The sequence below is a fragment of the Bufo bufo genome, chromosome 6, assembly GCF_905171765.1.
Source record: "Bufo bufo chromosome 6, aBufBuf1.1, whole genome shotgun sequence".
NCBI lineage: Eukaryota > Metazoa > Chordata > Amphibia > Anura > Bufonidae > Bufo > Bufo bufo.
The window spans coordinates 8114363-8127592 of record NC_053394.1 but is presented as its reverse complement, the minus strand read 5'-3'; the positions used below and the strand labels follow the sequence as shown (position 1 = coordinate 8127592).

At 44.5% G+C, this 13230-nt stretch overlaps 1 protein-coding gene across 1 annotated transcript in view; it reads right to left on the bottom strand.

Annotated features, from left to right (window-relative positions):
* LOC121004617 (nebulin related anchoring protein) overlaps positions 1-13230 on the bottom strand; it is a 113316-nt gene that overhangs the window by 14350 nt on the left and 85736 nt on the right. Inside the window, exons 30-31 of the mRNA XM_040436847.1 lie at positions 6115-6213; positions 2663-2767 (exon numbers count right to left, since the gene is read on the bottom strand). Coding sequence (XP_040292781.1) covers positions 2663-2767; positions 6115-6213 — 204 coding nt within the window. The remainder of the gene's footprint in view (positions 1-2662; positions 2768-6114; positions 6214-13230) is intronic.

The following is a 13230-nucleotide window of genomic DNA, read 5'->3' as shown; positions in this document are numbered from 1 at the left end:
TACAGATGATGCAGTAGATGTCACCTGCAGTCCTATGTAACACCACATATAACACAGTGATAATTCTCTGATTACAGATAATGTAGTAGATGTCACCTGCAGTCCTATGTAACACCACAGATAACACAGTGATTACTCTGAGCACAGATAATGTAGTAGATGTCACCTGCAGTCCTATGTAACACCACAGATAACAGTGATAACTCTCTGAGTACAGATAATGTAGTAGATGTCACCTGCAGTCCTATGTAACACCACAGATAACACAGGGCTAACTCTCTGAGTACAGATAATGTAGTAGATGTCACCTGCAGTCCTATGTAACACCACAGATAACACAGGGCTAACTCTCCGAGTACAGATAATGTAGTAGATGTCTCCTGCAGTCCTATGTAACACCACAGATAACACAGTGATAACTCTCTGAGTACAGATAATGTAGTAGATGTCTCCTGCAGTCCTATGTAACACCACAGATAACACAGTGATAACTCTCTGAGTACAGATAATGTAGTAAATGTCACCTGCAGTCCTATGTAACACCACAGATAACACAGTGATAACCCTCTGAGTACAGATAATGTAGTAGATGTCACCTGCAGTCCTATGTAACACCACAGATAACACAGTGATAACTCTCTGAGTACAGGTAATGTAGTAGATGTCACCTGCAGTCCTATGTAACACCACAGATAACACAGTGATAACTCTCTGAGTACAGGTAATGTAGTAGATGTCACCTGCAGTCCTATGTAACACTACAGATAACACAGTGATAACTCTCTGAGTACAGATAATGTAGTAGATGTCACCTGCAGTCCTATGTAACACCACAGATAACACAGTGATAGCTCTCTGAGTACAGATAATGTAGTAGATGTCACCTGCAGCCCTATGTAACACCACAGATAACACAGTGATAACTCTCTGTGTACAGATAATGTAGTAGATGTCACCTGCAGTCCTATGTAACACCACAGATAACACAGTGATAACTCTCTGAGTACAGATAATGTAGTAGATGTCACCTGCAGTCCTATGTAACACCACAGATAACACAGTGATAGCTCTCTGAGTACAGATAATGTAGTAGATGTCACCTGCAGTCCTATGTAACACCACAGATAACACAGTGATAACTCTCTGTGTACAGATAATGTAGTAGATGTCACCTGCAGTCCTATGTAACACAGTGATAACTCTCTGAGTACAGATAATGTAGTAGATGTCACCTGCAGTCCTATGTAACACCACAGATAACACAGTGATATCTCTCTGAGTACAGATAATGTAGTAGATGTCACCTGCAGTCCTATGTAACACCACAGATAACACAGTGATATCTCCCTGAGTACAGGTAATGTAGTAGATGTCACCTGCAGTCCTATGTAACACCACAGATAACACAGTGATAACTCTCTGAGTACAGATAATGTAGTAGATGTCACCTGCAGTCCTATGTAACACAGTGATAACTCTCTGAGTACAGATAATGTAGTAGATGTCACCTGCAGTCCTATGTAACACCACAGATAACACAGTGATAACTCTGAGTACAGATAATGTAGTAGATGTCACCTGCAGTCCTATGTAACACCACAGATAACACAGTGATAACTCTCTGACTACAGTTAATGTAGTAGATGTCACCTGCAGTCCTATGTAACACAGTGATAACTCTCTGAGTACAGATAATGTAGTAGATGTCACCTGCAGTTCTATGTAACACCACAGATAACACAGTGATAACTCTCTGAGTACAGATAATGTAGTAGATGTCACCTGCAGTCCTATGTAACACCACAGATAACACAGTGATAACTCTCTGAGTACAGGTAATGTAGTAGATGTCACCTGCAGTCCTATGTAACACCACAGATAACACAGTGATAACTCTCTGAGTACAGATAATGTAGTAGATGTCACCTGCAGTCCTATGTAACACCACAGATAACACAGTGATAACTCTCTGAGTACAGATAATGTAGTAGATGTCACCTGCAGTCCTATGTAACACCACAGATAACACAGTGATAACTCTCTGAGTAGAGATAATGTAGTAGATGTCACCTGCAGTCCTATGTAACACAGTGATAACTCTCTGAGTACAGATAATGTAGTAGATGTCACCTGCAGTCCTATGTAACACCACAGATAACACAGTGATATCTCTCTGAGTACAGATAATGTAGTAGATGTCACCTGCAGTCCTATGTAACACCACAGATAACACAGTGATATCTCTCTGAGTACAGATAATGTAGTAGATGTCACCTGCAGTCCTATGTAACACCACAGATAATACAGTGATAACTCTCTGAGTACAGATAATGTAGTAGATGTCACCTGCAGTCCTATGTAACACCACAGATAACACAGTGATAACTCTCTGAGTACAGATAATGTAGTAGATGTCACCCGCAGTCCTATGTAACACCACAGATAACACAGTGATATCTCTCTGAGTACAGATAATGTAGTAGATGTCACCTGCAGTCCTATGTAACACCACAGATAATACAGTGATAACTCTCTGAGTACAGATAATGTAGTAGATGTCACCTGCAGTCCTATGTAACACCACAGATAACACAGTGATACTATTATGAATTTTAGAATAAGACTGCAGAACATTTGTTAACCCTTTACACCCCGTGCTTACGTCACTGATGTTGACAGCATTCAGTTTGGCGCGGACGTGTTCCGGCAGCTCCAGCACGGCGGTGTAGTGGTGCAGGATTTCCTCCCCGGCCGCTCTGTACAGCCGCTGTATATAGGAAAATAATGGTCAGCTCCTGCCTCCAGTAATGACATTGTGTCCACATGGAAACATTGTATCATCCTAATGATGTGCATAGTGGTGGTCGGAGCAGAAGTATGTGACCCCCCCCCCCCTCATTCTGATATTGGGTTCTGTCATTTTAGTCACCCTCTGCTTGGAACCCTGCAGATTAGGAGCTCAAAGTGGCCCTTCTAAAAAAAACATAGAAATGGCCTCATGTTGTAGGCGGAGCCAAACTGGTAGAGGGTGTGGCAAGCCAAGTGGGTGGGGTTTATTGTAGGGTAATCTGTAGTTTATATTGATATGATTTTGGACTGTATATGACGTTTTGACTTTAACAACTGAGCCACAGTCTTCACTGCAGTGACGGGCAGGAATTTCTATTTCTAAAAACCTTCAGTAGTATTCACGTACAATGTCCCGGTATCTACAGGGCACTGGGATAACAGCAAAAGACTAGTTTATTTAGTAACCACAAAAATGTAATGGAGCAAAATAAATTACAATACACACAATTACATTTTGGAACAATAGATAATAGATAGATAATAGATATGAGATAGATAGATATGAGATAGATAGATAGATAGATAGATAGATAGATAGATAGATAGATAGGAGATAGATAGATAGATAGATAGATAGATAGATAGATAGATAGATAGATAGATAGATAGGAGATAGATAGATAGATAGATAGATAGATAGATAATACAGGGAGTGCAGAATTATTAGGCAAGTTGTATTTTTGAGGATTAATTTTATTATTGAACAACAACCATGTTCTCAATGAACCCAAAAAACTCATTAATATCAAAGCTGAATATTTTTGGAAGTAGTTTTTAGTTTGTTTTTAGTTTTAGCTATTTTAGGGGGATATCTGTGTGTGCAGGTGACTATTACTGTGCATAATTATTAGGCAACTTAACAAAAAACAAATATATACCCATTTCAATTATTTATTTTTACCAGTGAAACCAATATAACATCTCAACATTCACAAATACCGGTATACATTTCTGACATTCAAAAACAAAACAAAAACTAATCAGTGACCAATATAGCCACCTTTCTTTGCAAGGACACTCAAAAGCCTGCCATCCATGGATTCTTTCAGTGTTTTGATCTGTTCACCATCAACATTGCGTGCAGCAGCAACCACAGCCTCCCAGACACTGTTCAGAGAGGTGTACTGTTTTCCCTCCTTGTAAATCTCACATTTGATGATGGACCACAGGTTCTCAATGGGGTTCAGATCAGGTGAACAAGGAGGCCATGTCATTAGATTTTCTTCTTTTATACCCTTTCTTGCCAGCCACGCTGTGGAGTACTTGGACGCGTGTGATGGAGCATTGTCCTGCATGAAAATCATGTTTTTCTTGAAGGATGCAGACTTCTTCCTGTACCACTGCTTGAAGAAGGTGTCTTCCAGAAACTGGCAGTAGGACTGGGAGTTGAGCTTGACTCCATCCTCAACCCGAAAAGGCCCCACAAGCTCAACTTTGATGATACCAGCCCAAACCAGTACTCCACCTCCACCTTGCTGGCGTCTGAGTCGGACTGGAGCTCTCTGCCCTTTACCAATCCAGCCACGGGCCCATCCATCTGGCCCATCAAGACTCACTCTCATTTCATCAGTCCATAAAACCTTAGAAAAATCAGTCTTGAGATATTTCTTGGCCCAGTCTTGACGTTTCAGCTTGTGTGTCTTGTTCAGTGGTGGTCGTCTTTCAGCCTTTCTTACCTTGGCCATGTCTCTGAGTATTGCACACCTTGTGCTTTTGGGCACTCCAGTGATGTTGCAGCTCTGAAATATGGCCAAACTGGTGGCAAGTGGCATCTTGGCAGCTGCACGCTTGACTTTTCTCAGTTCATGGGCAGTTATTTTGCGCCTTGGTTTTTCCACACGCTTCTTGCGACCCTGTTGACTATTTTGAATGAAACGCTTGATTGTTCGATGATCACGCTTCAGAAGCTTTGCAATTTTAAGAGTGCTGCATCCCTCTGCAAGATATCTCACTATTTTTGACTTTTCTGAGCCTGTCAAGTCCTTCTTTTGACCCATTTTGCCAAAGGAAAGGAAGTTGCCTAATAATTATGCACACCTAATATAGGGTGTTGATGTCATTAGACCACACCCCTTCTCATTACAGAGATGCACATCACCTAATATGCTTAATTGGTAGTAGGCTTTCGAGCCTATACAGCTTGGAGTAAGACAACATGCATAAAGAGGATGATGTGGTCAAAATACTCATTTGCCTAATAATTCTGCACTCCCTGTAGATAGATAGAGATAGATAGAAAGATAGATAGATATGAGATAGATAGATAGATAATAGATAGATAGAGATAGATAGATAGATAGATAGATAGATATGAGATAGATAGATAGATAGATAGATAGATATGAGATAGATAGATAGATAGAAGATAGATAGATAGATAGATAGATAGATAGATAGATAGATAGATAGATAGATAGATAGATAGATAGATATGAGATAGATAGATAGATAGATAGATAGATAGATAGATAGATAGATAGATAGAGTCCGGGTATACAGAGATGTATCTGTAGGTGCACTGTACATGAAGGCTGGTGAGGTCTCAGTCTCCCGAACAGGATGCTGTGAGTTTGCATCCCGGTAATAATTTAAAAGTAGAGAAGAATAAACTCTGACTTTACAGAGGTTTTCACACACCGGTCAGACTGCTGATAGTATTTGGGGATACCCCACAGGACAATTCTATGTATGGAGTCAGGCGGGTGACTCCTAAGGGCTGCCTGCTGTGTGTAAAGACCAAACTTCGGTCCAATGCAGTCCTCCCCTGGCACCCAGTATCCAGTCGCCAATATACTCTATGTACTGCGAGGTTCAATGTCACCATTTTCATCTTTACTTGCCCTCAGTGAATGAAAACATATTCTTGAGAGTTACAAATTGTAAACTCCTGATCTAGTCACTTACACAGCTGAGATTTTGTTACACTGTGTCAGTGCAGAAAATAGTGATGCGCCTTGAATTCAGCACAGGAGAAAGAACATTTACACTGAAGCAGCTGTTAGAAGAATTAACATAGGGTTTTATCTTCCACCTGGAAACAAACATGTTACCATTCACTGACAGGAAAAAATTCAGACATAGCCACAGTGCTGTATACAGAATCAACACCCATCAATCTAGTGATCAGTTGGGGTCTCAGCATTCGTTCCCCACAATGAGCCATTGCAAGTCTAATAACGGGCCATCACTTGCTATTCCTGGAAAACCCTTGGACAGGAGACTGCACTGGCCCTTTAAATTCATGGAATCACCAGTGTCACTCACCTCATTGGTTATCTTGTTGCTGAATTTAGCGTGCAAAACGTCCAGGGAGTCGGCTACAGTCGTGTATCTAAACTTGTGCGGCTGCTGCCGGTATTTGCTCTGTGTGAAGCAGAGAAGAAGAACATTGCAATAATTAGAGCCGGAACCCAAAATCCTCCAGTACAAACAAAATGAGATCCTTCTACAGAGAAAAGACTGCGCCTGGTCCCCAAGTAGAAAGTCTCACTACAAGGGCCTGAAATGGCTGATAACAGGGGGCAATAGACTGTATTCTCCTGTCCTACAGTCATCCTCTCCCCTGAAATGGCTGATAACAGGGGGTAATAGACTGTATTCTCCTGTCCTACAGTCATCCTCTCCCCTGAAATGGCTGATAACAGGGAGCAATAGACTGTATTCTCCTGTCCTACAGTCATCCTCTCCCCTGAAATGGCTGATAACAGGGAGCAATAGACTGTATTCTCCTGTCCTACAGTCATCCTCTCCTCTGAAATGGCTGATAACAGGGGGCAATAGACTGTATTCTCCTGTCCTACAGTCATCCTCCCCCCTGAAATGGCTGATAACAGGGGGCAATAGACTGTATTCTCCTGTCCTACAGTCATCCTCTCCCCTGAAATGGCTGATAACAGGGAGCAATAGACTGTATTCTCCTGTCCTACAGTCATCCTCTCCCCTGAAATGGCTGATAACAGGGAGCAATAGACTGTATTCTCCTGTCCTACAGTCATCCTCTCCCCTGAAATGGCTGATAACAGGGAGCAATAGACTGTATTCTCCTGTACTACAGTCATCCTCTCCCCTGAAATGTCTGATAACAGGGGGCAATAGACTGTATTCTCCTGTCCTACAGTCATCATCTCCCCTGAAATGGCTGATAACAGGGGGCAATAGACTGTATTCTCCTGTCCTACAGTCATCCTCTCCTCTGAAATGGCTGATAACAGGGGGCAATAGACTGTATTCTCCTGTCCTACAGTCATCCTCTCCTCTGAAATGGCTGATAACAGGGAGCAATAGACTGTATTCTCCTGTCCTACATTCATCCTCTCCCCTGAAATGGCTGATAACAGGGAGCAATAGACTGTATTCTCCTGTCCTACAGTCATCCTCTCCCCTGAAATGGCTGATAACAGGGGGCAATAGACTGTATTCTCCTGTCCTACAGTCATCCTCTCCCCTGAAATGGCTGATAACAGGGGGCAATAGATTGTATTCTCCTGTCCTACAGTCATCCTCTCCCCTGAAATGGCTGATAACAGGGAGCAATAGACTGTATTCTCCTGTCCTACAGTCATCCTCCCCCTGACATGGCTGATAACAGGGAGCAATAGATTGTATTCTCCTGTCCTACAGTCATCCTCTCCCCTAAAATGGCTGATAACAGGGGCAATAGACTGTATTCTCCTGTCCTACAGTCATCCTCTCCCCTGAAATGGCTGATAACAGGGAGCAATAGATTGTATTCTCCTGTCCTACAGTCATCCTCTCCCTTGAAATGGCTGATAACAGGGGGCAATAGACTGTATTTCCCTGTCCTACAGTCATCCTCCCCCCTGAAATGGCTGATAACAGGGGGCAATAGACTGTATTCTCCTGTCCTACAGTCATCCTCTCCCCTGAAATGGCTGATAACAGGGGGCAATAGACTGTATTCTCCTGTCCTACAGTCATCCTCTCCCCTGAAATGGCTGATAACAGGGGGCAATAGACTGTATTCTCCTGTCCTACAGTCATCCTCTCCTCTGAAATGGCTGATAACAGGGAGCAATAGATTGTATTCTCCTGTCCTACAGTCATCCTCTCCCCTGAAATGGCTGATAACAGGGAGCAATAGACTGTATTCTCCTGTCCTACAGTCATCCTCTCCCCTGAAATGGCTGATAACAGGGAGCAATAGACTGTATTCTCCTGTCCTACAGTCATCCTCTCCCCTGAAATGGCTGATAACAGGGGGCAATAGATTGTATTCTCCTGTCCTACAGTCATCCTCTCCCCTGAAATGGCTGATAAAAGGGGGCAATAGATTGTATTCTCCTGTCCTACAGTCATCCTCTCCTCTGAAATGGCTGATAACAGGGAGCAATAGACTGTATTCTCCTGTCCTACAGTCATCCTCTCCCCTGAAATGGCTGATAACAGGGGGCAATAGACTGTATTCTCCTGTCCTACAGTCATCCTCCCCCCTGAAATGGCTGATAACAGGGAGCAATAGACTGTATTCTCCTGTCCTACAGTCATTCTCTCCCCTGAAATGGCTGATAACAGGAGGCAATAGACTGTATTCTCCTGTCCTACAGTCATCCTCTCCCCTGAAATGGCTGATAACAGGGGGCAATAGACTGTATTCTCCTGTCCTACAGTCATCCTCCCCCTGAAATGGCTGATAACAGGGGGCAATAGACTGTATTCTCCTGTCCTACAGTCATCCTCTCCCATGACATGGCTGATAGCAGGGGGCAATAGATTGTATTCTACTGTCCAACAGTCATCCTCTCCCCTGAAATGGCTGATAGCAGGGGGCAATAAATTGTATTCTCCTGTTCTACAGTCATCCTCTCCCCTGAAATGGCTGATAACAGGGGGCAATAGACTGTATTCTCCTGTCCTACAGTCATCCTCTCCCCTGAAATGGCTGATAACAGGGAGCAATACACTGTATTCTCCTGTCCTACAGTCATCCTCTCCCCTGAAATGGCTGATAACAGGGAGAAATAGACTGTATTCTCCTGTCCTACAGTCATCCTCTCCCCTGAAATGGCTGATAACAGGGGGTAATAGACTGTATTCTCCTGTCCTACAGTCATCCTCTCCCCTGAAATGGCTGATAACAGGGGGCAATAGACTGTATTCTCCTGTCCTACAGTCATCCTTTCCCCTGACATGGCTGATAACAGGGGGCAATAGATTGTATTCTCCTGTCCTACAGTCATCCTCTCCCCTGAAATGGCTGATAACAGGGAGCAATAGATTGTATTCTCCTGTCCTACAGTCATCCTCTCCCCTGAAATGGCTGATAACAGGGAGAAATAGACTGTATTCTCCTGTCCTACAGTCATCCTCTCCCCTGAAATGGCTGATAACAGGGGGCAATAGACTGTATTCTCCTGTCCTACAGTCATCCTCCCCCTGAAATGGCTGATAACAGGGGGCAATAGACTGTATTCTCCTGTCCTACAGTCATCATCTCCCCTGAAATGGCTGATAACAGGGGGCAATAGACTGTATTCTCCTGTCCTACAGTCATCCTCTCCCCAGAAATGGCTGATAACAGGGGACAATAGACTGTATTCTCCTGTCCTACAGTCATCCTCTCCCCTGAAATGGCTGATAACAGGGAGAAATAGACTGTATTCTCCTGTCCTACAGTCATCCTCTCCCCTGAAATGGCTGATAACAGGGGGCAATAGACTGTATTCTCCTGTCCTACAGTCATCCTCCCCCTGAAATGGCTGATAACAGGGGGCAATAGACTGTATTCTCCTGTCCTACAGTCATCCTCTCCCCAGAAATGGCTGATAACAGGGGACAATAGACTGTATTCTCCTGTCCTACAGTCATCCTTTCCCCTCAAATGGCTGATAACAGGGAGCAATAGACTGTATTCTCCTGTCCTACAGTCATCCTCTCCCCTGAAATGGCTGATAACAGGAGGCAATAGACTGTATTCTCCTGTCCTACAGTCATCCTCTCCCCTGAAATGGCCGATAACAGGGGGCAATAGACTGTGTTCTCCTGTCCTACAGTCATCCTCCCCCCTGAAATGGCTGATAACAGGAGGCAATAGACTGTATTCTCCTGTCCTACAGTCATCCTCTCCCCTGAAATGGCTAATAACAGGAGGCAATAGACTGTATTCTCCTGTCCTACAGTCATCCTCTCCCCTGAAATGGCTGATAACAGGGGGCAATACACTGTATTCTCCTGTCCTACAGTCATCCTCTCCCCTGAAATGGCTGATAACAGGAGGCAATAGACTGTATTCTCCTGTCCTACAGTCATCCTCTCCCCTGAAATGGCTGATAACAGGGAGCAATAGACTGTATTCTCCTGTCCTACAGTCATTCTCCCGCCTGAAATAGCTGATAACAGGGAGCAATAGACTGTATTCCCCTGTCCTACAGTCATCCTCTCCCCTGAAATGGCTGATAACAGGGAGCAATAGACTGTATTCTCCTGTCCTACAGTCATCCTCTCCCCAGAAATGGCTGATAACAGGAGGCAATAGACGGTATTCTCCTGTCCTACAGTCATCCTCTCCCCTGAAATGGCAGATAACAGGGAGCAATAGACTGTATTCTCCTGTCCTACAGTCATCCTCTCCCCTGAAATGGCTGATAACAGGGGGCAATAGACTGTATTCTCCTGTCCTACAGTCATCCTCTCCCCTGAAATGGCTGATAACAGGGAGCAATAGATTGTATTCTCCTGTCCTACAGTCATCCTCTCCCCTGAAATGGCTGATAACAGGAGGCAATAGACTGTATTCTCCTGTCCTACAGTCATCCTCTCCCCTGTAATGGCTGATAACAGGGGGCAATAGACTGTATTCTCCTGTCCTACAGTCATCCTCTCCCCTGAAATGGCTGATAACAGGAGGCAATAGACTGTATTCTCCTGTCCTACAGTCATCCTCTCCCCTGTAATGGCTGATAACAGGGGGCAATAGACTGTATTCTCCTGTCCTACAGTCATCCTCTCCCCTGAAATGGCTGATAACAGGGAGCAATACACTGTATTCTCCTGTCCTACAGTCATCCTCTCCCCTGAAATGGCTGATAACAGGAGGCAATAGACTGTATTCTCCTGTCCTACAGTCATCCTCTCCCCTGAAATGGCTGATAACAGGGGCAATAGACTGTATTCTCCTGTCCTACAGTCATCCTCCCGCCTGAAATAGCTGATAACAGGGAGCAATAGACTGTATTCCCCTGTCCTACAGTCATCCTCTCCCCTGAAATGGCTGATAACAGGGAGCAATAGACTGTATTCTCCTGTCCTACAGTCATCCTCTCCCCTGAAATGGCTGATAACAGGGGGCAATAGACTGTATTCTCCTGTCCTACAATCATCCTCTCCCCTGAAATGGCTGATAACAGGGAGCAATAGACTGTATTCTCCTGTCCTACAGTCATCCTCTCCCCTGAAATGGCTGATAACAGGGAGCAATAGACTGTATTCTCCTGTCCTACAGTCATCCTCTCCCCTGAAATGGCTGATAACAGGAGGCAATAGACTGTATTTTCCTGTCCTACAGTCATCCTCTCCCCTGAAATGTCTGATAACAGGGGGCAATAGACTGTATTCTCCTGTCCTACAGTCATCCTCTCCCCTGAAATGTCTGATAACAGGGGGCAATAGACTGTGATCTCCTGTCCTACAGTCATCCTCTCCCCAGAAATGGCTGATAACAGGAGGCAATAGACTGTATTCTCCTGTTCTACAGTCATCCTCTCCCCTGAAATGGCTGATAACAGGGAGCAATAGACTGTATTCTCCTGTCCTACAGTCATCCTCTCCCCTGAAATGGCTGATAACAGGGAGCAATAGACTGTATTCTCCTGTCCTACAGTCATCTTCTCCCCTGAAATGGCTGATAACAGGGAGCAATAGACTGTATTCTCCTGACCTACAGTCATCCTCCCCTGAAATGGTTGATAACAGGGAGCAATAGACTGTATTCTCCTGTCCTACAGTCATCATCTCCCCTGAAATGGCTGATAACAGGGGGCAATAGACTGTATTCTCCTGTCCTACAGTCATCCTCTCCCCAGAAATGGCTGATAACAGGGGACAATAGACTGTATTCTCCTGTCCTACAGTCATCCTCTCCCCTGAAATGGCTGATAACAGGGAGAAATAGACTGTATTCTCCTGTCCTACAGTCATCCTCCCCCTGAAATGGCTGATAACAGGGGGCAATAGACTGTATTCTCCTGTCCTACAGTCATCCTCTCCCCTGAAATGGCTGATAACAGGGGCAATAGACTGTATTTTCCTGTCCTACAGTCATCCTCCCGCCTGAAATAGCTGATAACAGGGAGCAATAGACTGTATTCCCCTGTCCTACAGTCATCCTCTCCCCTGAAATGGCTGATAACAGGGAGCAATAGACTGTATTCTCCTGTCCTACAGTCATCCTCTCCCCTGAAATGGCTGATAACAGGGGGCAATAGACTGTATTCTCCTGTCCTACAATCATCCTCTCCCCTGAAATGGCTGATAACAGTGAGCAATAGACTGTATTCTCCTGTCCTACAGTCATCCTCTCCCCTGAAATGGCTGATAACAGGGAGCAATAGACTGTATTCTCCTGTCCTACAGTCATCCTCTCCCCTGAAATGGCTGATAACAGGAGGCAATAGACTGTATTCTCCTGTCCTACAGTCATCCTCTCCCCTGAAATGTCTGATAACAGGGGCAATAGACTGTATTCTCCTGTCCTACAGTCATCCTCTCCCCTGAAATGTCTGATAACAGGGGGCAATAGACTGTGATCTCCTGTCCTACAGTCATCCTCTCCCCAGAAATGGCTGATAACAGGAGGCAATAGACTGTATTCTCCTGTCCTACAGTCATCCTCTCCCCTGAAATGGCTGATAACAGGGAGCAATAGACTGTATTCTCCTGTCCTACAGTCATCCTCTCCCCTGAAATGGCTGATAACAGGGAGCAATAGACTGTATTCTCCTGTCCTACAGTCATCCTCTCCCCTGAAATGTCTGATAACAGGGAGCAATAGACTGTATTCTCCTGTCCTACAGTCATCCTCTCCCCTGAAATGTCTGATAACAGGGGGCAATAGACTGTATTCTCCTGTCCTACAGTCATCCTCTCCCCAGAAATGGCTGATAACAGGAGGCAATATACTGTATTCTCCTGTCCTACAGTCATCCTCTCCCCTGAAATGGCTGATAACAGGGAGCAATAGACTGTATTCTCCTGTCCTACAGTCATCCTCTCCCCTGAAATGGCTGATAACAGGGAGCAATAGACTGTATTCTCCTGTCCTACAGTCATCCTCTCCCCTGAAATGGCTGATAACAGGGAGCAATAGACTGTATTCTCCTGACCTACAGTCATCCTCCCCTGAAATGGTTGATAACAGGGAGCAAT